The sequence below is a fragment of the Pseudonaja textilis genome, chromosome 15 (assembly GCF_049901715.1).
Source record: "Pseudonaja textilis isolate UNSWEBS1 chromosome 15, rPseTex1.2, whole genome shotgun sequence".
Classification (NCBI taxonomy): domain Eukaryota; kingdom Metazoa; phylum Chordata; class Lepidosauria; order Squamata; family Elapidae; genus Pseudonaja; species Pseudonaja textilis.
The window spans coordinates 7,445,670-7,472,500 of record NC_142004.1 but is presented as its reverse complement, the minus strand read 5'-3'; the positions used below and the strand labels follow the sequence as shown (position 1 = coordinate 7,472,500).

The 26,831-nt window shown below is 43.3% G+C and overlaps 1 protein-coding gene across 1 annotated transcript in view; it reads right to left on the bottom strand.

The window, feature by feature from the left end:
* The window catches only part of ZDHHC8 (zDHHC palmitoyltransferase 8), a 65,335-nt gene extending 39,555 nt beyond the window's left edge, over positions 1-25,780 (bottom strand). Inside the window, exon 1 of the mRNA XM_087913377.1 lies at positions 25,361-25,780. Within this exon, the coding sequence (XP_087769503.1) occupies positions 25,361-25,464 (104 nt within the window). The 5' untranslated portion in view covers positions 25,465-25,780. The remainder of the gene's footprint in view (positions 1-25,360) is intronic.
* Positions 25,781-26,831: the final 1,051 nt, after the last annotated feature.

The window sequence follows — 26,831 nt, the reverse complement described above, 5'->3', positions numbered from 1 at the left end:
TTAGACTAGATGACCTACGAGGTCCCTTCCAATTCTGTCAATCTATAATTAGATGCAGTTGTGAACTTCAGGCTGGCCAGAATGACCAGCCTCCACGCATTTGACGTAAGCGGAGGGCGTCCCACTGGACATGGTGTTTCGTGCACCTGGAACCAATGTCAGGCCTGAAGAAAAACAATGATGCGTACGATGTGTTATATCCTAAAACGTTGCTGACCACCAAAAGTGCACTGACACACCTTCTTAATGAACGTGAGGCGTGTGCTGGAAACGTCTTCAAGGACCATAGCTGGGCCCCACCATTCGCTTCCAACGAAGGCATCGATGGGGCAGTTGATCCTCCGTTAGATGTCTCCATAGCAAAATAAAAACAATGGCAGAGGGGTTTTTTTTTTTGAGTCACTATGGCAATAAACACACATTTTCCTACCATGAAATCATTTCTGTGCAGAAATGTCTCTGTGTTTGTGTGTGTGTGTGTGTGTGTGTGTGTGTGTGTGTGTGTGTGTGTGTCTTACACCGTGTATGAAATAGCACTCATACTACGGAACATATGGCTCTCAGGGGCTGATATAATGTTCTTGAAGAACTTTAAAAGGAGAATTTTTATGATTTTTTTTTTCCTTGCCCCAGGAAGTGTGTAAGATCACCTCCTTCCGAAGTGGGAATTCTTGCCACTGGAAAATTCCAACAATGTATAAACCGGACATCATCATCATCGTCATCTTCGTTTAACGGCCCCATAATCCCTTGCGGGGTGAAGTCTGGGCAACTGAATGGAGCTAGCAGAGTGTTTACTGGCCGGATGCTTTTCCTGTCGCCAATGTGGAGTTTTGTTCAGCAGATATATTCTCAACATGCCCAGAGAGAGAAATATCTCCCTCTACCTCAGATTGAACTCACAGCCTCCTGATTGTGAGGGGAGAACTCTACCTTCTAGGCCACCTCACCTCTCCAAGGTATAGATCAGACATGACCCAAGGAAAATTGTATGGCTACCCCGGAGGTAATCTATAGAATGTCTTCATATAGGTAGACCTCGACTTACAACCATTCATTTAACGACTGTTCAAAGTTACAACAGCATTGGGAAAAGATTATGACTGGTCCTTGCACTTACAACCATTGCAGCATCCCCGCCCCCCCAGTCATATGATCAAAACTCAGGGGCTTGGCCACAGGCATGTATGTTGTAGAGTCCTGTCATCACCATTTTTGACCTTCTCTACTGGCTTCCAACGAGCGAAGTCAATGGGGGAAGCTGGATTTGTTTAATGATCCCCTTAACCACTATTACAAAAAGGGCCGTAAAATTGGAAAGAACTCACTGAACAACTTCCTTGCCTAGCAATGGAAAATCTGGTCCACAATTCTGGTCCTAAGTCAAGGACTACCTGTAATAGTCAGGCAGGTCTTGGTTCAGAAACAGCACTGAAAAGATGTGATCTTTGACAGATCCTCTATAGGAGAAGAGCAGGCAGAACTAGGAGGGTGGAGTTAAATGAGTCATCAGCCTAGAATCGGTTCGTTCCTACAAACAGTCTAAGTCCAAGCCCGCTTGAATTCCATTTATGCCAATTTAGTATACAACTTTAGTTGACTAGATTCTTGGGGATGGGATAGGATAGAATGAGAAGAGGAGAGAATAGAATATAGAATAAAAAATATAGAATAGAATAGAATAGAATAGAATAGAATAGAATGGAATGGAATGGAATGGAATGGAATGGAATGGAATGGAATGGAAGAGGAGAGGAGAGGAGAGGAGAGGAGAGGAGAGGAGAGGAGAGGAGAAGAGAAGAGAAGAGAAGAGAAGAGAAGAGAAGAGAAGAGAAGAGAAGAGAAGAGAAGAGAAGAGAAGAGAAGAGAAGAGAAGAGATTCATTGGGAATGTGATTAAGACACACAAGGAATTTGTCTCTGGTGCAGAAGCTCTCAATGTCCATGCAAACCAACAGAGTGTAATAATCATAACAAGAGGGGGTAGTAGAGAAGATGAGAAGAACCCAAATGGTCCAAGCCCAGCTCCTCTTGAATTCCTTTGACTTATCTGATGCCAATTTATTACAGAACTTTCCTCAACTAGATTCTTGTGTACTGATTTGAGCAATCAATCTTCTGGACTGCAACTTACAATACAATCCCGATCCTTGGCGCCCGACCTCCTTACCCTTACAACTATCACGGCATCACCATGCATTGCGTGGGCGTGAGGATGAAGGCGTACAGAGCCACCTTGTTTTGAAGAACACACAATCAGTCCTCATCACCAAATTTCAAAACATAAGATGAGAGACCTCAAGGGAAAGTGACAACGCTCCCTCAAGGTGGTCGCCTTCTCAGAGGCGAGGAAAGCAAAGGATGCCTTCCTTCCTTACAAGGGGTTGGAAAGATGTTGAGACTCTAGAAAAAGGACAGGGAAGAGCAACCAGGATGATGAGGGGACTGGAGGCTAAAACATACGAAGAACGGTTGCAGGGACTGGGCCTGGCTAGTCTAGGGAAGAGAAGGACCAGGGGAGACAGGATAGCAGTCTTCCAATATCTGAGAGGCTGCCACAGAGAGGAGGAAGGGGTCAAACTATTTCCCAAGGCACCTGAAGGCCAGACAAGGAATTATGGATGGAAACTGAACAAGGAGAAATTCAACCTGGAAATAAGGAGGAATTTTCTGACAGGGAGAACAATCAACCGATGGAACAGAAGTTGCCTTCAGAAGTTGTGGGAGCTTCATCATTGGAAGCTTTCAAGAAGAGACCGGACTGCCATCTGTCAGAAACGGTGTAGGGTCTCCTGCTTGGGTGGGTGGGGGTGGGGGGGTTGGACTAGATGACCTACAAGGTCCCTTCCAGCTCTGATTGTCTGTTATCTGAAAGCCATTGTAAGCAGCTCTTCTTCTCCAAGAGCCAATTGCCGTCGCCCACCGAAGCTCTCTGGGAGCACAGAAACTGTTTCTGTCTGCTTAATTGAGCCCGGCTTGGCCAAGCCAGGACGTGCCAGAGCACTGTGTAAATAATGAAAGCTAATTTGCAGCTAAGCACCCTGGCTGGAAACATATTTATATAAATATTGTGCGCGGCTAAGGCAACCAGAGCTTGCCAAGGAGAAGGAGGGAGGAGAAGTAGCACAACACTGAACATGACGGGCAATCTCCACGGGGACTTCCCGAGGAAACTAGGAGGCTGAGCTTGAGTGACAGCAGGAGCGGCAGAGGTGGGTATCCAGCAGGTTCCGACCCGTTCTGGAGAACCGGTAACGGAAATTTTGAGTAGTTTGGAGAACCGTCAAATCCCGCCTCTGACTGATTCCACCCCCATCTCTTCTCTGCCTCCCATCGAGTCCCAGCTGATCGGCTGGGTCTCCTTTGGTTGCCCTGCCCAGGAGAACGGAGCTGGAAAGCAGGTTAGCGGAGTGGGGAGGGAATGGGGATTTTGCAGTATCTTTCCCAAGCCACGACCAAGCCAAGCCACAGCCACAGAACCAGTAGTAAAAAAAAATTGAATCCCACCAGGAGGAGCTGCCACAGAGAGGAAGGAGCCAAGCTATTTCCCAAGGCACCTGAAGGCCAGACAAGGAATTATGGATGGAAACTGAACAAGGAGAAATTCAACCTGGAAATAAGGAGGAATTTTCTGACAGTGAGAACAATCAACCGATGGAACAGAAGTTGCCTTCGGAAGTTGTGGGAGCTTCATCCCTGGAGGCTTTCAAGAAGAGACTGGACTGCCCTTTGTCAGAAATGGGGTAGGGTTTCCTGCTTGGGGAGGAGGGGTTGGACTAGATGACCTACAAGGTCCCTTCCAACTCTGATTATCTATATCGGTATCTGAATATATTTCAAGCAAAACAATGGAAGGAAGCAGATTTTACAAAGTGTGGGGAAGTAACTTCTTCCAGTCTCCGTTTGGAAGCAGGCAAAATAGTATTTAATTGGTAAACAGTATTTAATTTGTAACCAATTAAAGAAGCCTCAATTAAAAATAGGGGCTGTGTGATTAATTGACAAGATCTGCATATGAGAGACTGGGTTCCCCCCACCCTAAATCTGCATCCTGAGGTAACCAGAGAAGCCGGAGGGCAAATAAAATCAGCAAGGTAGATAGAACTCCGAAACGCACTAAAAGTGCCTCCCCAACCTCGTGGAGAGAATACGGTAGAATGACAACACAGAGAGTCCTCGACTTAGGACCACAACCGAGCCCCAAAATTTCGGTTGCTTAGCGACACGCTTGTTGTGTCAGTTCTGCCCCATGTTACGACCTATCTTGCCACCGTGGTTAAGTGAATCACTGCAGTTGCGAAGTCACGGCATGGCTGTGAAGTGAATCCGGCTTCTCCCGTTGACGTTGCTTGTCAAAAGGTTGCAAAAGGGGATTGCATGACCCCGGGACATAGCAACCGTCATAAATATGAGACACAAATTTGGATTAGAGGGGCACAGCACTTTCTCCTCCTCCTCCTCCTCCTCCTCCTCTTCTCCTCCTTCTCTTCTGCTTCTTCTAAGCTCCTCTTTCTCAGCCTCCTCTTCTCTTCTTCCTCCCCTCCTCTTCCTCTCCCTCTTCTTCCTCTCCTTCTTCTTCCTCTTCTTCTTCCTCCTCTCCCCCCTCCCCCTCTTCTTCTTCCTCCTCTCCTCCTCTTCTTCTCTTCCTCCTCCTCTCCTACTCTTCTTCTCTTCTTCCTCCTCTCCTTCCTCCTCCTCTTCTTCTCTTCTTCTTCTTCTTCCTCCTCTCCTCCTCCTCTTCTTCTCTTCCTCCTCCTCTCCTCCTCTCCTCCTCTTCTTCTCTTCTTCCTCCACTCCTTCCTCCTCCTCTTCTTCTCTTCTTCCTCCTCTCCTCCTCTTCTTCTCTTCTTCCTCCTCTCCTTCCTCTCCCCCTCCGTCTACTTCTCCTTCTCCTTCTGGAATTTTGAATTCCACATCTATGTATTGTTGTTTCGTCTGAAACCCTCGTAGCCATCTATGGCAAAGCATCGTGGCCCAAACCATCCAAATGCAACTCAAAATTAAAAAAAAAAAAAATTAAGAAAATGCAAATCCCAAATTCTTTTTTTTTTTCTTTTGGCATAAAAATGTGAAGGAAGAACAAAGAATCCAAAACAATGTTCTTGAAAATAACTGGAAAAAGAACACGGTGCTGTATTGTTATCTTCTGCTTGAAAAACACAAAACAGTGTGTTACTGTTTTCTCCCACAGTTTGTTCCCTGTTGTATGACCAGAGATTAGATTTATGGGTAGCTTCAGCTTTGGTCTTGTAGCATTAATCTTCCAGAGCTGCTGGACATAAAATGATCACAGGAAAAAAAAACCCGCTTTTTTTTTTTAATATCAATCCAGCCATATTTTTTTAGCACCTTGCAAAGATTTTGGCAGTTGGATGCCTTCATTGGGTAACCTTATCAGCTATATCTGAAGACCTTCTGGCTACTCTCATATCTTCCTTTTTTGCTTTGTTTTCTTTGTGATAAGGAGCGACTTTGCTGGCAGAAGGGAAATCTGGAGTTGGTGTGATAAGTGCAGTGAAGCAGCGAAGGGGGAATGACTACAGGTTTTATAATAGAAGTTTTGAGAAGATGTGAATTCAGGAAGTTGCTGGACACTGATATATTCGGGCAGTTCTTGACTTACAACCAGTTGAATAATAGAATAACAGGGACATTGGAGGTCTTCTAGTCCGACGCCCCTGCTCAGACAGGAAACTGTATACCATCGTGACAGATGAATGGGGGACTGGTGGCTAAAACATATGATGAATGGTTGCAGGAATTGGGTATGTCTAGTCTGATCAAAAGAAGGACTGAGGTGACATCATAGCAGTCTTCCAATATTTGAAGGGTTGCCCCAAAGAAGAGGGAGTCAAGCTATTCTCCAAAGCACCTGAAGGCAATGTCCTGTAATCATTTAATCACGATGGATGATGCTTTCACCCAGGGGTGGGATTCAATTTTTTAAACAACCAGTTCTGTGGGCGTGGCTTAGGTGGTAGGTGTGGCTTGGTGGTCATGTGACTGGGTGGACATGGCTTGGTGGTCATGTTGACTGGGCGTGGCCAGCTCAATATCACTCACATCGAGGCACGCATCTCCTCGCCTGGACTCTCATGACTGTGGGGATGCTGCAACAGTCGTAAGTGTGAATAATGGTCATAAGTCACTTTTTTCAGGGCCATTGTAGCTTTGAATGGTCACTCCACACAAGCAAAGTACCAGCAAAGGAGGGGAAAAAAACTCCAGAGAGGTTCCTGAGACAGGAAGTCTAGTCCAGCCAAGAATATAATAAGGGTTAATAGAGAGGCAGTTTCTGTAAGCAACACCAGAATGTTTCCTTCCTGCCTTCCTTACAGGATTAGGTCAGTAATTTCTTCTAACAAGCGGTTCTCCGAACTGCTTAGAATGTTAACAACCGGTTCTAGAGAATAGGTGCAAACTGGTACAATCCCATCCCTGATTTCACCCCAAAATGGCATTTATTTCCAGTTTTCAGCAAAAATTCCCCTTAGCAAACAATGAATTCACTTAATGTTCATTTTGCGACTGTCACGTTCAGCGCCGCAAAAAAAGTTACAAAATTGGATCGGTTCCATGGGTCAGATTTACAGCTTCACAACCTGCCCATAATGGTCACAATGCATGACCGTTATGGGCCAGCTCCTTACGGTCATTAAGTTAAGGAGGTTCTGTACAATTATTACTAACAGTCTGCAAGGAAAGCAACAACCGTGGTTGGTTACACCCACTACTTGATCATCAGAGGTATATATTTTCTAATTTTGTTAAATTAACTGGTCAAAGGAAAACATGAAATGCATACAATACTACTCAAGAGTAACGCAAGAGAATCCTGCCCAGAATAGCAATAGCAATAGTATTAAGACTTATATACAGCTTCACAATACTGTACAGCCTTCTCTAAGCAGTGTACAGAGTCAGCATCTTGCGCCCAACAATCTGGCTCCTCATTTTACCCACTTTGGAAGGCTGGAAGGCTGAGCCAACTCTGAGCCTGGTGAGATTGGAACGGCTAAATTGCAAGCAGCCAGCAGAAGTAGTGCAGTATTGCACTCTGACCACTGCACCACTCTGACACTTATCCAAATCCTCTCAAAATCCTGAACGAACGGCTCAAAAGTTTTCTTCCTTGCATCCATCTCTCTCTCTCTCTCTCTCTCTCTCTCTCTCTCTCTGTGTGTGTGTGTGTGTGTGTGTTTAGCATTCATGTGAGGGAGGGATTAAAACCAGAATTGAGTACTTGATCTCTGCAACGCCTTTTTGTTTGAAAAAAAATGGAGAGCCCAAAAACAGAATCCTCTTTGTTTCCACAAACAACATTTGCAGCTTGCTGGTTGAAGTCCCCACTGACTAATAAATGGCAATAAAGTTTAATAGAAGGGAGACACAAATTTCCCACCCACTTCCTCTGCAATGTCGCCCCAATTTCTCACAGTGGTTAAGTGTCTACGGGGATTTTCAGTCATCCAGGTCACTGGACCTTCTTGTTTTTTTTCTTTTGAAGACGTTTTACTTCTCCTCCAAGAAGCTCTGACTTCCATTCCCCACCATCCAGTCAGAGCTGAAGAAACTTCTTGGACGAGAAGCGCAACGTCTTCAAAGAAAAAACAGAAAGTCCAGTTGACTCTTGAAAAAGCACTTTTGGTTAAGTAGAGACTGCTGTCAGCCTGTAAAAATGCCATCAGCCACTTTCTTAAACTAAAAACCTTTTGTTTATTTCAAGAGAAAACTTTCTTTGTTTCAATGCCCTTGAACCAAACTTATATAAACTTTATTGCCCGTATCTTTACAATTTATATTGTTTCACTTAGTTTCCTAGCATGATTTTTGTTGGTTGCTTGTTTAGTGTCCTATGACTATCACTAAGTCTTGTATCTTATGATTCATGATGAATGTATTTATGACAGAATAGAATAGAATAGAACTCTTTATTGGCCAAGTGTGATTGGACACACAAGGAATTTGTCTTGGTGCAAATGCTCTCAGTGTCCATAAAGGAAAAGATACATTCGTCAAGAGTCAAGAATCATCAGGTGCAACATTAATGATAGTCATAGGGTACAAGAAGTGATCAAATCATACCAGAAAACAGTCAATATAAATTATTAGGATACAAGTGACAGTCATACAGTCACAAGTGGGAGGGGATGGATGATAAGGAGTGATGAGAAGATTAATAGTAATAGTAGTGCAGACTTTGTAAATAGTTGGACAGTGTTGAGGGAATTATTTGCTTAGCAGAGTGATGGCGTTCAGGAAAAAACTCTCCTTGTGTATAGTTGTTCTGGTGTGCAATGCTCTACAGCGTTGTTTTGAGGAAAAGAGTTGAAACAGTTTATGTCCAAGTTGTGAGTGGTGTGTAATTTTCACAGCCCTCTTTTTGACTCGCGCAGTATACAAGGACTGAAATGGAAGGCAGGTTGGTAGCAATTGTTTTTTCTGCAGTCTTAATTACTCTCTGAACTCTGTGTCTGTCCTGTTCGGTTGCAGAACCAAACCAGACAGTTATAGAGGTGCAGATGACAGACTTAATAATAACCTCTGTAGAACTGGATCAGCAGCTCCTTGGCAGTTTGAGCTTTCTGAGTTGGTGCAGAAAGAACATTCTTCGTTGTGCTTTTTTGATGACTATGATCATGATTAATCACTTGTATCTTTGATGTACACTGAGAGCTTATTGCACCGAAGACAATTTCCTTGTGTGTCCAATCGCCCTTGGCCAATAAAGAATTCTATATCTAAGGCATCGGGTCTTCAAACTTGGCAACTTGTAAGACTCGTAGACTTCAGTTCCCAGAATTCTTCAGCCAGCTGGGGAATTCTGGGAGTTGAAATCCACAGGTCTTCAAGTTGCCAAGTTTGGAAGAGCCCCGATCTAAAGGGTCTGAAATTCACAAACCCGCCCACCGTTCTATTTTATTTTATTTTATTTTAATTAGACGAAGGGAGGGAGAGCACGGCTTGATCTGTTTGTTCCTGATCTGTCCAGTGATTCCAGAGAGGGGATGAATTGGCATTTTGTGGGATGATGAATTCACAAGCTTTGTTTTATACGTCTGATGAAGAGGTGAGGTCAGCAGATTGCTGAGCCGCCCTGTACAATTATGGCTGCGGTTTCTCTCTTAGTTGCTGAGAATGTACTTTGTGCAATAAAACCCACAGCTGGTGGAAGATCAGCTGTGTCGAAGGAAGCCACTGAAAACCATTGCAAAGTCCTAAACGCTTCGTTTTCTTAAGCGCCCCTCTCTATCGTTTAAATTTCGAGGGCAGCTAGTCCTCAAGTTAAGACCACAGTCAGGAACCAGAACTTCCTTTGCTAAGCAAGGTGATTCTTAAGTAAGTTGTGCCCGATTTTATTACCCCCCCTTTTTTTTGCAATGGTTGTTAAGTGAATCATTGCAGTTATTAATTGGATCGTGTGGCCGTTAAGCAAATCCAGCTTCCCCAAGTGACTTGGCTTGTCGGAAGCCAGCTGGGATGGTCGCAAACAGATGATCTCCGTACATGCTGATTGCGAAGTGCTTAGATTTTGATCCCATGGCCATAGGGATGCTGTGATGGTTGTAAGTGCGAGGATCAGTCCCCAGTCACTTTTTTCAGTGCTGTTGTAACTGCAAACCATCAGTAAATGGATGGTTGTAAGCCGAGGATGACCTGTACGCAGGCGGGAACGGAATATGGTGGAAAAAAACTCTCTAAATGTTGATAAGTTCTCCTTGTCCACGTAAATACCATGACGATGTTGTGTCTGCAGAACACATTCTTTTGGGGTGAAAGAAATTTGAAAATTGTCCCCTTAAAGCTTTTTTTAAATGGGTGCGGTGGCTTGGCGGTTAAAGATACTGAATTTGTCAGCTGGAAGCAGCCCAGGTTTGAGATCCGAGCGCTATGTGACGGGGTGAGCTCCCGTTCCCTCCTTCAGCTCCTGCTCACCCAGCAGTTCGAAAGCATGCAAATGCGAGGAGATAAATAGGTACCATTTTGGTGGGAAGGTAACGGCGTTCTGTGTGCCTTTGGCCTGGAGCCATGCTGGCCACGTGACCAGAGAAATTGTCTTTGGACAATGCTGACTGCCTCTGCGAAGAAACAGAGCTGAGCACTGTGCCCTAGAAGCTGGACACAACTGGATGCAACTGGACGCAACTGGATGCAACTGAACAGGGAAAGCACAACCTAAAGCTGTTTTGGAAATCAAAACTTCCAGGAGTTGCACAGATTGTAAATAGATGCTCTTCCAACTCATCCTTCGGTCACCAGAGGAGTGATGACAAGCTCTCTAACAAGACATTTTTCTGTCACTTTGCTACCTTGAGGAGACAAATGTCATGGCCTCTATGGTATGAATGTCTGGTTGATGCCAAGTCTGGCTATCTTAGTATCTCTGCTATTTACAGATATGGTTCGTCACGCAAAGCACACATGTAGGTAGGAGAAGTTCTTGGTCTGAGCCTTGGCATCTCAGCTTAAAGAAAATCCATTAAAGAAATGGATTGAGAAAGAAAGAAAGAAAGAAAGAAAGAAAGAAAGAAAGAAAGAAAGAAAGAAAGAAAGAAAGAAAGAAAGAAAGAAAGAAAGAAAGAAAGAAAGAAAGAAAGATTTTATCCAGAATCTTTGAAGGGAACTTATATAATTGAGTCTCTGACTCACTGGAGTTCAGAGAAATATAAAAATAGATAAAAATGTTCAGGGATATAAGTTGTAACTCAACTGGATGGAGCTCGCCTGGGCTTTGAAAGTGATCTGCGTGGTAATGGCTAATTTCGTGATGAACGTAACCTGCTTTATTAATAGCCAAATTCCATCCTGATTTCAAAGCCCTTTAGTTAATGAAAGGAAAAGAAGGGATGGAGGGGGCACGTTGTTTGGAGCTTCATTTTCAAATGTCATGGATGGAGGCAACGATCCAACTGCAGGGAGAATTACACATTTCCTGCATTTTAGGAAAAAACATGGAATAATGCATTTGCTTTTGCTACCTGAGATCCTGAAACTAAACAGCTTTCATTGCCATAGCTCAATGGTCGCTCTTATAAATCCGCATCCCCTTTCTAAATCTGCATTGTCTCAGCTTTGAAGCTTCTCTTCTATTCAGAAAGCAAGCAAAGTTAAGCTAGAATTAATGAAAGCAGATTAAAGAAGGAAAGCGCTGGTGAGACTTGCCAGTTTTTCAACCCCTTTGTAAATGTATTAAAGATCCCCATGCCTATCATGCAGAGGTGGTATTCAGCCGGTTCTGACCAGTTCTGGAGAACCAGTAGCGGAAATTTCGAGTAGTTTGGAGAACCGTCCAATCCCACCTCTGACTGGCCCCGCCAACCCTATCTCTTCTCTGCCTCCCATCGAGTCCCAGCTGATCGGCTGGGTCTTCTTTGGTTGCCCTGCACAGGAGAACAGAGCTGGAAAGCAGGTTAGTGGGGTGGGGAGGGAAGGGGGATTTTGCAGTATCCTTCCCAAGCCACGCCCACCAGTTCCGTGGGCATGGCTTAGGTAGTGGGTGTGGCTTGGTGGTCATGTGACTGGGTGGACATGGCTTGGTGGTCATGTTATTGGCTGGGCGTGGCCAACTCAATATCACTCACATCGAGGCACGCATCTCCTCACCTGGCCTCTCATGACTGTGGGGATGCTGCAACAGTTGTAAGTGTGAATAACGGTCATAAGTCACTTTTTTCAGGGCCATTGTAACTTTGAATGGTCACTCCACACAAGCAAAGTACCAGCAAAGGAGGGGGAAAAAAACTCCAGAGAAGTTCCTGAGACAGGAAGTCTAGTCCTGCCAAGAATGTAATAAGGGTTAACGGAGAGGCAGTTTCTGTAAGCAACACCAGAATGTTTCCTTCTTGCCTTCCTTACAGGATTAGGCCAGTAATTTCTTCTAACAACCGGTTCTCTGAACTGCTTAGAATGTTAACAACCAGTTCTAGAGAATAGGTGAGAACTGGTAGAATCCCACCCCTGATCTGGGTCCTCATTTTATCAACTTTGGAAGGAAGGAAGGTTGAGTCAACCTGGAGTCCAACATTTCTTCATCATCCATGACCATTGCTAGTTAGCAAATGGCAGGTATATTGATATATTCAGGGATGGGAACGTAACTCTATGTTACTCGGTATCTGACTTCATATTCAAACCCAGCCTTGCTCCGTTTTGAGTTTTAGTCACCGGCCAGCTGCTAATTTATTTATACAATCTGGAGCACAGCATGGATGCATGTGTGCCAAGGATAAGAAAGAAAATAAATATGACTTACAACGCCAGGGATGAACAGGGAAGGCAGATGTGTGGAAGATATTGGGCTGAGATCAAAATTTCAGGGTTTTGTTTTTCGTTGATGGCTTTTGGGTTTTATTTATAAACTCGCCCAACTGGACGTGACCAATGTGTGCCGTCGTACATTCACTGAAATATAAACTACAGTTAACGTCCCTGACTTACCACAGTTCACTTAGTGACTGTTTGAAGATACAACAGGCAGTGAAAAAAGTGGCTTATACTGCTTTTTACCCTTATGACCATTGCAGCATTCGTGATCAAAAGTCAAATGCTCGGCAACTGACTCCTAGTTATGACGGTTGCAATGTCCAGGGTCATGCAAGTAATCTTTTTCTGATGAGCATATAGTCAACGGGGAAGCCAGTTTCGTTGAACAACCATCTTACTAACTTAAGAAATTCAGGCGTTCTTTTAACAACTGCTGTGAGAATGGCTATAAAATGGGGCAAAACTCGCAGGACAAATGTCTTGTTTAGCAACATAAATTTTGAGCTAAACCGGGATTTTAAGTGAAAGAAACACTTGTATGTGCCATCATATATCCACTGAAATAGAAAACTATTGACTTACTGGTTAAAAATAAGGCATTCCACAATGTTTTCTAGGTCACCCACTAATAAAAAGCCTTTGAGAATCTCTCAGGGTTGAAGAACACTTTATGGGCTTAAATGTAAAGTCTCTATTTTTCACGATGCTGTTACTATCAGCCCAACCTTCTGAGAAAATGTCCTAATCCATCTTCCTGTGTTCCTAGCCAGGTTTATGGCCTGTTTCGCTGACTTGATCATGGTTTCTTGAGCCACAGCAAGTCTTCAAGCCTTGCATAGCATAGCGTAGCATAGCATATAAAACACATTTTTGCGTTAGTAATATTAATTGTATATGCTGCATCCATTCTTTGAATAGAGGGAATTGTGACTAAGGAAATAGATGGAGATGGATGGGCTAGCTAGCCCCATATCTAATTCTTAAATTATTTAACGCTGGGTTCACACAAATGCTGTGAGAAATGTACTTAGAAACATTACTTTCTATGCATGTAAAAATGAAGAAGTTGCAATGTCTAGAAAGATCTTGGGAAAAGATAGCTGTCTCTAATTACAGTTGGAAATTTTACAGACCCATTAAAACATGGCTTTTATCTAAAATTACTTTCATTAGTGTTATCCAAATAAATGAAGCATAGCCTTAAACTATACTCTGTCGAAAGCAGCAGAAAATACAAAAATGGTGGGAAGGGAAGGAGGGAGTGATGGAGGGAGGGAAAAACAGAGGGAGGGAGGAAAGAAGGAACAGAAAAATGGAGGGTGGGCGGGAGGAAAGAAGGAAGGGAGGGAGGGAGGAGAGAGGGTGGAAGGAAGGAAGGAAACTTTTCATTAAGTAGATCAATTCATAATGTAAAGACTTTGACCCATCAAGACCTCATGCATTTTCTAAGCAGTTGAATATGAAGAGCAAACTGGATAACATTCACACAATTATCAGGTATGTAAACAGGTTGGTTGTGTGTCCATTTTAAATAATTTTCTGTCGGAGACGGAAGACCAGAAATCTCCTACCAAATCCCATTTCCATCCACAGTGGGGGAACTGGGCTGGGTTTTGGTAGTGGAACAAAGCTTCTATAAGCATCTAAAACAGGTTTAGGGTCATTACTTCTTTTGCTTCATTCTCTTGCTTGGAGGAAAGACAATTCCAACATGCCAGCCCAACTTCCATAAAACCATTAAAAAGTTCTTTACAGTTTCAGATTTAAGACTTGAAGATTTTGCCAGTGATACTTCCCTCAACTGACTGAAGGAAACTTCAAGCGATTTGTATCATCCTTCACCCTTGCCACCAACAAGAATAAATATCAAATATTTTTTTTAAATGATATCACCCGTATTTTGGGGTGTAGAATTTGACCAAATGTGTTTTTTTTTTCTGCTGAGTTGCAACGAAGCTTCCAGCGATGATGTCAGGGGATAATTACATATAATTTTTACAACTCAGCGCGTGCAACTCCGCACACAGATAGAAGAAGCCTTTGAAGAAAAGTTAAGTGTGGCTAGATTGTCATGGCAAATCAGCAATCCTGTAGATCCTGTAAATCAACCCCACGCCAGATTCAAGGGAGGGCTTGTGTGATGCTGCAATTTTCAGGCCTCAGAAAAAAGAAAGGGTTGGGATGGAGGAAATTAAGAGGGATTAGCTACTTGGGCAGTTTAAATTGATTGATATCGCATCTTTATTGCCATTATCAACTCAAGGAGATGAACACATATCCAACAAGCCTAGATGAAAAATTTGGGTAGAAATCAATCGAGGAAAGAAGAACTAGAACTGAGAAGAAATGTCCTAACAAGTGAGGACTATTAACCAGTGGAACCGCTTCCTCCAGAATTTGCGGGAGCTCCGACACTGGAGGTTTTCTAAGAACAGACTGGACAGTCATTTGTCTGAAATGGTATAGGGTCTTCTGCTTAAGCAGGGGGTTGGACTAGAAGACCTCCAAGGTCCCTTCCAGTTCTGTTATTCCGTAACACCTCCCCCTTGTGTTTGTTTCAGCTCTCCTTCGAAAGCCATCAATCAGAACTTCCCTCCCATATATGTATACATTCGAAGTAGACTGTGATGTTTCTCTGTGTCATATAGGTGTGTGTACATGTGGGTATATGCATAATGGTTATCTTTTGAGAGCTGAATGCAGCAAAATTTCATTTTAATGTATGCTGATTAGTGTACATTTAAAGTGACAATAAAGTCATTCTATTCTATTCTATTCTATTCTATTCTATTCTATTCTATTCTATTCTATTCTATTCTATTCTATTCTATTTCTTATTCCTCTATTCTATTCTATTCTATTCTATTCTATTCTATTCTATTCTATTCTATTCTATTCTATTCTATTCTATTCTCTACTCTACTCTACTCTACTCTACTCTACTCTACTCTATTCCAGTTCCATTCCAATTCCATTCCATTTTTATTCTATTTTCTCCTTCCTTTGCTTCTACTTCTCCTTCTTCTTTCCCTTCTCCTTTTTTCTCCTTCTCCCTCTCCCGTACTCTACTCTACTCTACTCTACTCTACTCTACTCTACTCCATTCCATATTCTATTCTATTCTATTCTATTCTATTCTATTCTATTCTATTCTATTCTATTCCATTCCATTCCATTCCATTCCATATTCTATTCTATTCTATTCTATTCTATTCTACTCTACTCTACTCTACTCTATTCCCAAAGTTTGTGGTGCTATGGACAACTTTCCGGGTCTGTCATACAGTACGTAGTGCTGTAAAAATTATGAGGAATTACAGTATGTTGCAAAAGGCAGATTTTTTTAAAAAAAATGAGCCATTTTTTTTCCTAAACAGGAAATCCTTCCAGTCCTTTGTTCACCGACCTCCCAACGCGGATGGAGCTTCAGTTGTCCCTCACAAATACAATCCAAACCCTAGGATTCGTGCCTTCTGGTGATAGTGGCTGGCTGCAAATCCTGCATCAATCCTACACTAACCCCTCAAATTCTCTCTCGCAAAATCTGAAATCAATGGGCCCCCTTTCCTCCCACCCAGCAAACCAACTGCTAAAACCTTCTTTCAGGCCACTTAAACCCAGCGTTATCTTTGTGTTGTGACAGATGAATCCTTTGGGTGAAAAACCACGGATTTGGAGAGAAGATTACAAAAGTCCGGTACGGAAGCTTGTGAGGAAGTCACAGACAAGTATCTTCAGCAAAATCAAATTATCCCTAGCGGAAGGAGACCGAATCATGTTTAAACAAGCCAGCACTAGCGTTCTTCAACCTTTAAGCTAACAGCTGGAAAAAGCTGGAGGATGAGGCTGTTCTAATCATGAACTTTTGGTGATTTAATCTACATGAATCATTACTTTGGTGGTTAGCAAACAGGAGCAGAAACACCAACCTGCAAAGATGGAGAATAAATTTCATAAGGAATCATTTTTGGTTAAATCAGCTCGATCCCAGCCATTTAGGGGGACAGTTTGTCATTGAGAAGCAAGCATCCTTATAAACTGGCTAATGCTGAAATATTTCTTGGCCACTTCAAGAAATCAACCTATCGGTTTCCTTTGAAGACCTTTGTTCTATTATTTCCATCCAACCAACAATATATTTCTTCAATTTTTGGTTTTTTTCTTTCAGTTGAGACAAACTTGACAGCTTTAAGACTTGTGGACTTCAACTCCCAGAATTCCTCCTCCAGTCATGTTAGCTCAGGAATTCTGGGAGTTGAAGTCCACAAGTCTTCAACTTTCCAAGTTTGAAGGTCCTTGTAGTAGGAAGAGGCCTTAGAGGTCTTCTAGTCCAACCCACTGTTCAAGCAGGAAACTCTATACCATTACAGACAAATGGCTGTTCAGTCTCTTCTTAAAAGTGATGGACCACCCACAACTTCTGGAGGCAAGTAGTTCCACTGATTGTTCTCACTGTCAAGAAAACACCTTATTTTTTGGTTGTTTCTCTCCTTGATTAGTTTCCGTCCATTGCTTCTTGTCCTGCCTTCAGGTGCTTTGGGGAAGAGGTTGACCCCCTCTTCTTTATGGCAACCCCTTAGATATTGGATCACTGCTATCATGGCACTCCTAGTCCTTGTTTTCATAAAAGTAGACAGACCCAATTTCTGCAACCATCCTTCATATGTTTTATCCTCCAGTCCCCCTGATCATCTTTGTTGCTCTTCTCTGCACTCATTCTAGAGTGTCAACATCTTTTTTTACACCGTGGTGACCAAAACTGGATGCTATATTCCAAGTGTGATCTCTTTAGCCTCTCAACATCTTCTCCCACATCTTCTGCTCACCTTAAGCTGCCCTAGATGACTCAAGGAGATAGCCCCCTCTTCCAAACTGAGGTGGTTCGGTCCAGAAGGGTCTGTGCCCCAGGGGAAGAGCATCTCTGTTCCTTGATAACGATCCAATTGCCATTTTGAGACATTCCAATGAGTATGATCAAAGTTTTAGAGCAAAGGTCTTCAAACTTGGCAACGTTAAGACTTGTGGACTTCAACTCCCAGATATTCCTGAGCTAACAAGACTGGAAAAGGAATTCTGGGAGTTGAAGTCCACAAGTCTTAACGTTGCCAAGTTTGAAGACCCCTGGTATAGTGGTTAAAAGCATGCCAACAGCTGTAGGCCAGTATACAGTGATGTTTTTTTCCTGGAGTATGCCACTTCAGGTCACCAAAGGCAAAGGAGATTTTGTGAATCAGCCAAGATTCTTTCTTTTTTTTAAAAAACCCTTTATTAGGGATTGTGTTAACAAACAGTAGCTGTTTTAAAGTTGCACCTCTAAACCTCTAAAGATAATATCTTTCTGATGAGCTTGGGTTTTGAGCTTGAAAACTTTGGATGTTCTGTTGACACACCCCTCTGTAAGTTCAATTACAGGGGCTTAACTTAATTAGAGGCGCTGCTAATTAGTGTCAAAAAGAACTGGCAACTGCTGTAAATACCCAAGTAGATCAAGAGAGTAAATGTTACTTCTTGGGAAAGCAACCTTTCAAATGCAAGGGCAATTTCAGATCCACCTGATGAAATTGGGACGGCTCTTGAGCAGAGAAAACCACAAGGAGACAGATCGGTCAGCCTTCCAGCCCAATGAGCTAAATTTAAGGCTGCATTAACAAAATCTTGTAAGTCTGAAAGTACAGCTCTCCCGCCGTCTCCTTTACATCCTTAGAAACTAGGAAGTGTCCCTTCTGAGTCTCTTTTTCCACCCATTATGTAGCTGTGGGCTCTGTGGGCTCTTATCTGACCCTTCCCTTGGCGGCATTTCTTCACCCAGTCTTCTAAGGTCATTCCCATATACCGTCGCAAAATCGGAAGCTGCAAAAGAGGTAGATCCTTTCTTAGATCCATCTTAGACTGCACGTCTGTTTACAATCAGTCCAGCACGTGTGCAATTCAGCCACATTATAAAAAGGGTATTCCAAGGTTGGGTACAGGTCAGATAGAACCCTCGCATTTCATTGGCGAATTATAAAATGAATGACCCTGTCCTACAATTCCACAGAGACCAAAATTATGTCATCTCATGGTTAGGAGACTACTTAAGTATCTCAAAATTCCACTAGGGGAAAATGATTGGATAAATAAGTAGCCGTGAAGCTGAATTTGCAAATCTCTTGATGTCCCTTTGACTCTCATTGTACCCATGCTGTACTCTTCTGACAATAAAGGTAATTAATTATTACATATACGAGTACAACAGCACAGGAAAGCCACATCATCCTGTGGTGGGTTGTCAGATTGCGTCCCTATTCTTCTTTTTCTTTTTAATTTAAATCCTGCCTTTATTATTTTTAGAAATAATTCAAGGTGGCGAACATATCTAACCCATCTTCCTCCTCCCTATTTTCCTCACAACAACCCTGTGAGGTGAGGTGGAGAGACTGGCCCAAAGTCACCCAATGGGCTTTCATGACTAATGTGGGACTAGAACTCACCATCTCCTTTTGACTGGACCAAAATCGCCCAGCTGGCTTTAATGCCTAAGTCAGGACTATAACTCACTGTCTCCTGGCAATTGGCCCAAAGTCACCCAGCTGGCTCCTAAGACAGGATTAGAACTCACCATGTCCTCGTTTCTAGCCTGATGCCTTAACCACTGGACCAAACTGGCTATATCTAATACTTGCACTTCTTGGTTGGTCTGTTGTGCTGCTACTGGAACAGAGTTAAAGAGGACAGGATATGGTCAAAAAAGCCACCACAAAGCAATGGATACTCCATCCGGTTTGTATGGACACAACAGCTTGAATGGCCTTGTTGGAGCTGCCATTTTTAAAAATCCTTTGGGCCACCTCTGATACAGACCTGGCTTGCTTCTAACGTGGCAAACGTAGAATTATGCATTCGCACATCTTCGCTGATCAGGAAAAAATAAAATACACGCTTAATTTCCAGGCCGAAATGCTTAAGCCGGACATGGCTACCTACCTTACACAGGGGGACAAAAATATTAAAAACTAGCTGGATCCCCGTGCTTCGCTACGAAACTATGTGATTGGGCTTAGTTTTTGGGGAGAAAAATAAGGGGGGAAAAAAATGTGCCTCTGCCTACCAGCTTCCATCAGTATTCATCTGGCTAGCGTTCTGTCGGTGTGCGAGAGAGTGGAGGGCTGTTTGGAAAGTGAAACAATATTTGCTGTGTGAGGAAACAGCAAGGAGCCTGGGCATGGCTTAGCTCAACTGTTCTGTTCTAAAGCTGCTCGGTGCTGTGAAACTAAAATTGAAACAGAAACTCCTCTCCTCTGCTTGTGTTTTGCATTTGGAAGAGATTTCTTTTCTGGTGGGGAGTGGGAGTAGAACTCCTTAGCATAAGGGCGTGTTAATAATAATAATAATATAGGAAATACTAATGCTATGATGGTCATTTCGAAAAATCCTTTCTTAGTGAGCACCTAAGAAGCAGAGAGGAACATACGTGCCAAATTTCATGTTTGTAGGCTTTACAGTTCTGGAGATTTTGTGATGATGCGTGAGCGGTGTTTCGCTTTTATATATATAGAGTCACAGAGCCCTTCCAAAGATGGAAAAACATAGTTTGCTTCTAAAACAGGGAAGAGGCTGGCATTTAAAACCCTGGTACTAACATTTGGGTGAACCTTTGGAAGTCAATTTGTGGGGGGGGAGGATAAACTTCTTGCAAATAACGTGGGAAATGTCCTGAAGAGACAGACCAAGGATGACAGATTAAAATCAGTCTCTGCAGGCAAAAAAACAGCGGATTTATCGCCGGGCAAAAGGCAATGTTTGCTTGCTTTTTAAGGATGCTTAGCTTCCCCCTTCTCTGCACTGGAGGACTGTATGGTTTGGCAGAAACCAAAGGAAGAAGAATCTCCGCCGGAGAATTTCCATATAAATGGCTCCTTCTATTTATAAATGGAATATTCCCAATATAGTTGAACGAGCGTGGTCCAGCATACCAGAGAAGATAGTCTGAATGCAGTGGAGGTGGGGGGAACCCATTGAGGAGCAAAGAGGCGGGGAGGGAGGGGGGTCTTTGAGAATTTTGACCCTTCCCCTTTGTTCCGTCAGCCTGCTATTTTGGCTCACCGTGGAAACCTCGGTCTCTGGTTAGCTAGCTGGACGAGAAGTCACCAACAGCATAAATCATGCTTCTCTGCAGCTGGAACCAATGTCAGGAATAGCTGTCCTAAATTTACTCATTTCATTTCTTTTCGGGGTGCGGTGGGTCTGTAGAGAGAAGCCAGCCGTTGTGGTTCTCCTGGTGGGCCTCTTAGGCATCGAAATTGGGGGCTGGTGTATGTAGGATGTTGATTTGGGCTCCTTTATGAGTTCTTTCAAGGTCTCACATCCATAGTTTGGTCTAGCGGGTTAAGGCAGAAGGCTAGAAGCTGGGAGACGGTGAGTTCTAGTCCTGCTTCAGGCATGAAAGCTGGCTGGGTGACTTCAGACCCAATCACCAGGAGACGGTGAGTTTTAGTCCTGCCTTAAGCACGGAAGCTGGGTGGGTAACCTTGGGCCAATCACCAGGTGATGGTGAGTTCTAGTTCCACCTTAGCTGGCTGGGTGACTTTGGGCCAATCGCTAGGAGACAGTGAGTTCTAGTCCCGACTTAGGCATGAAAGCCAACTGGGTGATTCTGGTCCAATCACAAGGAGACGGTGAGTTCTAGTTCCACCTTAGGCATGAAAGCTAGCTGGGTGACTTTAGGCCAATCACCAGGTGACAGTGACTTCTAGTTCCACCTTGGGCACGAAAGCCGGCTGGGTGACTTGGGGCCAGTCCCTCTCTCTCAGCCAAAACCCACTTCACAGGTCTGGTTGTGGGGAAAATACGGTAGGAGGAAGGGGTATTAGATATGTTCGCCCGCTTGAGCTATTTTTATAAAGCTAATAAAAGCAGGAAACAAAATAAATAAATAAATGCATAGCTTGAAAGTAATCGAAGTCACGGACTCCATCTGAGATGGTGGATTGGCACTAGGCGGTCTCCAAGGGCCACCAGCTGAGTTCCCTCTGAAGAATATCCAGCTACCTACATCTGTTGAATGGAATAGAATAGAATAACAGAGATGGAAGGGACCTTGGAGGTCTTCTAGTCCAACCCCCTGCTTAGGCAGGGAACCCTATACAAAGTGGCGTTTGAGTCCCAAATGGGACAAAATGGGTCTTTTTAACCCCTAAGGGTCAGTGAAAATAGGATAAAACAAATAGATGAAAAATAGAGAAATCCCCCATTTCTCTTAATGAGAAATCCCCCTCATTAAGGGAGAAGCTGGAAAATGCGCGAAATACACTCACTGATAAAAAGGGCTATTTTTATTTGATTCATATGGATGTCCATCTTAGCTACGGGTAGTCCTCGAGTTACGACCACAACTGAGCCCGACATTTCCGCTGCTAGGTGAAACGTTTGTCAAGGGCCCCCATTTTACGGCTTTTCTTGCCACCGTTGTTAATGTGAAGCATTGCATTTGTTAAGTGAGTCACACGGTTTGTTAAGCAAACCTGGCTTCCCCCGTTGACTCGGCTTGTCGGAAGGTCGCAAAAGGGGACCGCGTGACCCATGGGGGACACGGCAACCGTCGTAAATGTGAACCGGCAGCCTGAATTTTGATCGTGTGACCACGGGGAGGCTGCAATGGCCGTAAGCGTGAAAAATGGTCACGAGTCCCTTTTTTCAGTACCGTTGTAACTTTGAGCAGTCATTAAATGAATTGTTGAAAGTTGAAGTCTACCTGTACATAAAATGTCTATAAACAAAGCAGAAAAACCCCACAATTCGAACAGTCCCCATCAAATGATTGAGGCATATATCGAGTCAAGCCCTAAATCTATTCTTGCGCAACTCAAAATCCACTCAACCACAAAAAGAACCTTGTATGAAAACATGGACAAAAAGTCCCAGAGGAATACTGAGAATGCCTCAATTTTAAGAAAAGCAGTCCATAGAAAAATCAAAAAGATTTGGAGCAAGGATAATGGGTTTTAAGTAAAAAGTAGATACAAAGTAAGTTGTATATAAATATTAACCCTCATGGTTGTTGTTTTTTTAAAACACAGGCCTTCAATGTTTCCCCCACCCACCTACCCACCCATTGGAAGGGAGAACAAACAGACTTGTAATTTGGCTACTATTTTACAAGGGGAAAAGTGATGCTTTGGGTTCAGGTGGCTAGTCATTCCTGTAGAAATGTTTATTACTTTTATTTTAAAGAGCTGGGACAATAGGTTTCAGTGAAAGTGAAGGATGGAATTAACTCAGAAACAAATCAACCAGCAATTTAAAGGAAGCGGAAACAAGAGAGAGAGAGAGAAAGGGAGGGAGGAGAAGGAAGGAAGGAAGGAAGGAAGAGGAAAGAGAAGATAGAGAAAGAAAGACACACAGAAAGGTGAAAGGGAGAAAGAGAGAGAGAGGAAAGAGGGAGGGAGGGAGAAGGAGGGAAGGAAGGAAGCAAAGAGATAAAGAAAGACACCGAAAGGTGAAAGGGAAAGAGAGGAAGAAAGAATGAAAGAGAGAGAGGAGGAAAGAAGGCACAAAGAAAAGATGAAGAGAGAGAGACAGAAACGCAGAGAAAGGTAGAGAGACAGAGACAGACAAAAAGGAAGAAAGGAGGGAGGGAAGAAGGAACAAAGAAAAGAGAAGATGGAGAAAAAGACAGAAAGAAAAGAAAAGGAAAGAAAGAAAGAAAGAAAGAAAGAAAGAAAGAAAGAAAGAAAGAAAGAAAGAAAGAAAGAAAGAAAGAAAGAAAGAAAGAAAGAAAGAAAGAAAGAAAGAAAGAGTCAGGATTAAGAAACCAAGGAGGAAAAAAATTCCTACGGACAACATTTCATGAACAACCTCATGGGATTTCTTTTTATTATCCTGACACAGAAGCTTAAATCTACTGCTCTGTCACTGAAAATCAAAGTGCAGGTGAGGCAGTACACCTGAGCAGGGATGGTTCAGAAAAGAGAAAAACCCATTTCAATTGCCTGGTGCCCCCATCCTTCCCTTCCTCCACCCAACCTGGCCGAGAGTCTTTCAAAGGCACTTCCCCTTCCATCATTGCCATCCAGGACAAATCTAGGCCATTTCTGCCAGACACAAACAGGCTAATAACCCATTAGAGGAGCGGAGATCGGCCAGCATTTATCTTTCTAGCTGACATGCCATTTTAGGATCAAGTTACAAGGGCTTCAAAAGGCGTTGGAAAGCGGTCCACAAATGTCCACAAATATAGTCCAAATTGATAAAAACAAACAACACGTCTCCAGTTCAAATCAAGTAAAAATAAAATATCAGAAGAAAATGAAGAGCATCACACAGAGAGAGAGATACTTAGAGAGAGAGAGAGAGAGAGAGAGAGAGAGAGAGAAAGACATGCACTCCAATCTCCCCTTGGAATTATAAGATAACCTTTATTGTCACTTTTTTTTTTCTGTGAACACACTGGCATACAATAAAAAATGACATTCTGATGCCTACTCTCAAAAGAAAATAAATATATAACCTTATATACAATGCACACACATATACATATGATATATATACACACACACATTATATATAGAGACACATACACACACACACATATATATATATATACATACATACACAGACACACATTATATATACATCCACACATTATATATACATCCTCACATTATATATACACATACACTATATATATATAATATATATATATATATATATATATATATATATATATACACACACACACACACACACACACACACACACACACACACACATATATATATACACACATACACACATACATACATACATATATATGTATACATTACACACATTAATCACAATCCATTTTGAATACATAGTCTTCAGAGTTTATATGATTATGATCATTTCACAAGGAGCATTGCAGGACTTATGAACAAATCTAAAGTGCTCTAAAATGCTGCTATTATGGAAGTTCTAACTCAACGTTTTGCAAATCAAACATTACAAGGCAAATCCTTTTTTTTTTTTTTCACGCCATGCCAACTCATGGCTGCATCTTTCTCTTTCTTTCTTTCTTTCTTTCTTTCTTTCTTTCTTTCTTTCTTTCTTTCTTTCTTTCTTTCTTTTTCTTTTTTTTTTTAAAAAAGAATCCCAACTTTGAAGATGGGGACAGGAAGGGGGAAAAAAAACCAAAAAAACATTTGAGGGGTTTTTTTTCCAAAGCAGAAGTAAACTTTTCCACCATTAAAACGGTGACGGCTGATAATAAACGATGGGTCGGGAGAAACAGTTTTGTAAGCAGGTTGTGCCCCCACCCCCCAGATCCTGGAAAAATTCACCCCCAATTACCACCCAGGTCTCCTAAAGGATTTTCTCTTCAACCTGACCAGAAATTTGTTGCAAAAGGTTGGGGGAGAAGACAGGGGTGGGGGGGATGGGTTGGGTGTGGGGGGGGGGGAGCAGTGGATGGAATGGGGAAAATAAACAAAACCTGGACATTTTTTTTTTTTTTTGGCTCCACGGCCTGCTGATCGGGCTGGCATAGCCTACGGAACCAAGTCTTCATTTTGCAGCTCAAGTGCACCCAAGCTTCCCCACTTCCCAGAAGGTTGTTTACTTAAAATACACAGTTCGACCCCCTCCTTTACCTCCCCACCCCAACCCCAAACGAAAGCTGTGGGTCGGTGAGAAATTTAACCACAGTAATTCAGGGTTGTTGTTGGTTTTAGTTTTTGTTTTAAAGAGGCCAGCAAAATCGTTCTCAGTGAGAAAGGATGTATGTGCGCGAGAGAAGCCTTGCAAAGTCAAAAAAAAAACAAAAACCCTTTCTCCTCCTCCCTTTCCCAAATAGCCCAAGCATCAGTCCCAAGAGAGAAACCTGCCCCGTATTCTCAGCCAAAAATCTTTAAAAAATAACAAAAAAAAAACCCTTCCTCCTTTGGAGCTATCTGCTTGTGGTGGCAGCTCACCAGCCCCACGTCCCAGAGGGTTAGAAACCTCCTTAGGTCCCTATTATTTATATATTATTTACATACATACATACATACATACATACATACATACATACGGAAGGGTGGGTGGATGGAGGGAAGAGGAAAAGAGAGAGAGAGAGAGAGAGGACGGAGCTGCAATGGACTTACGTGAAGACGAAAAAGAGCGAAGTTGACCCCACTAGTAAGGCGGCTGCAGTAGAGACGGGGATGTATTTTGTCGGTTTAAATCTTTTTCCGATACTGCTGGGCATTCTGTGGATTATACATCACTGTGCATTAATCCAGAGTATCCAAGAGGCACTGGGGAGCCAGAGAGAGAGAGAGAGAGAGAGAGAGAGAGAGAGAGAAAGAGAAAGGGGGGGAAGGGCTTAGGGCGTGGGGAAAGCCCCCGAGATGAAGGTCTTGCACTGCAGCGAGATCAAGCGAGGGGAGGGGAAAAGGGGTAGGAAGAGGAGGAAAAATAAAAGGGGGAATTGAGACAGAGAGGGGGAGGGAGAGAAAGAGAGAAGAGGGGGGGAGGAGGAAAGGGATGGGTAACAGCTGACCTCTTTTGCACAGGAAACTCAACCCACAGAAGCCAGCCCACTTGGCTGATGTCAACCAACCCCTTAAGGTAGCACTGCAGAAAGAGAGATGGGAGATGGTGGTGCTGGAAAGAGATTTAAGAAGCAGCAATCGAGGGGTGAGGGAAGGAAACCCCTGAAGCTCATCAGGGACCTCCTCAACTTCCCGGCTCTGCGGCTGATCTGCAGGATTCCCTCCCTACACGGTCTTCTCCAGAGGAGATCCTTCAGATCCCAATGCATCTTTGCAACCGAAAGAGGAGGCGCCGCCAAGGCAGAGCGAAGGAGAGATCCAGCAGATTGGGAGGAGGAGGAGGAGGAGGAGGAGGCAGAAAGGGGGTTACGGATTTTGTCCGCTGGCCGTGGAGACGTTTTTTTGGAGGGGACGAGGGAGATTTTCCCTTGGGATGCTTCCAAAAGGTGAGATTTGAAGGGCCAAAGGACAAGTCAAAGAAGAAGGAGGGATTTTCTGACAGTGAGAACAATCAACCGAAGGAACAGAATTTGCCTTCGGAAGTTGTGGGAGTTTCATCACTGGAGGCTTTCAAGAAGAGACTGGACTGCCCTCTGTCAGAAATGGGGTAGGGTTTCCTGCTTGGGAGAGGTGGGGTTGGACTAGATGACCTGCAAGGTCTCTTCCAACTCTGTTAATCTGAATCTATCTAAGATGATCAAAGGCCTGGAGGCTAAAACATACGAAGAACGGTTGCAGAAACTGGGCCTGGCTAGTCTAGTGAAGGGCCAGGGGAGACAGGATAGCAGTCTTCCAATATTTGGGGGGCTGCCACAGAGAGGAGGAAGGGGGTCAAGCTATTCTCCAAAGCAACTGAAGGCCAGACAAGGAATAATGGATGGAAACTGACCAAGGAGAGATTCAACCTGGAAATAAGGGAGACATTTTCTGACAGTGGGAACAATCAACCCATGGAACAGAAGTTGCCTTCAGAACTTGTGGGAGCTTTATCCCTGGAGGCTTTCAAGAAGAGACTGGACTGCGATCGGTCAGAAATGGTGTAGGGTCTCCTGCTTGGGCGGGGGGTTGGACTAGATGACCT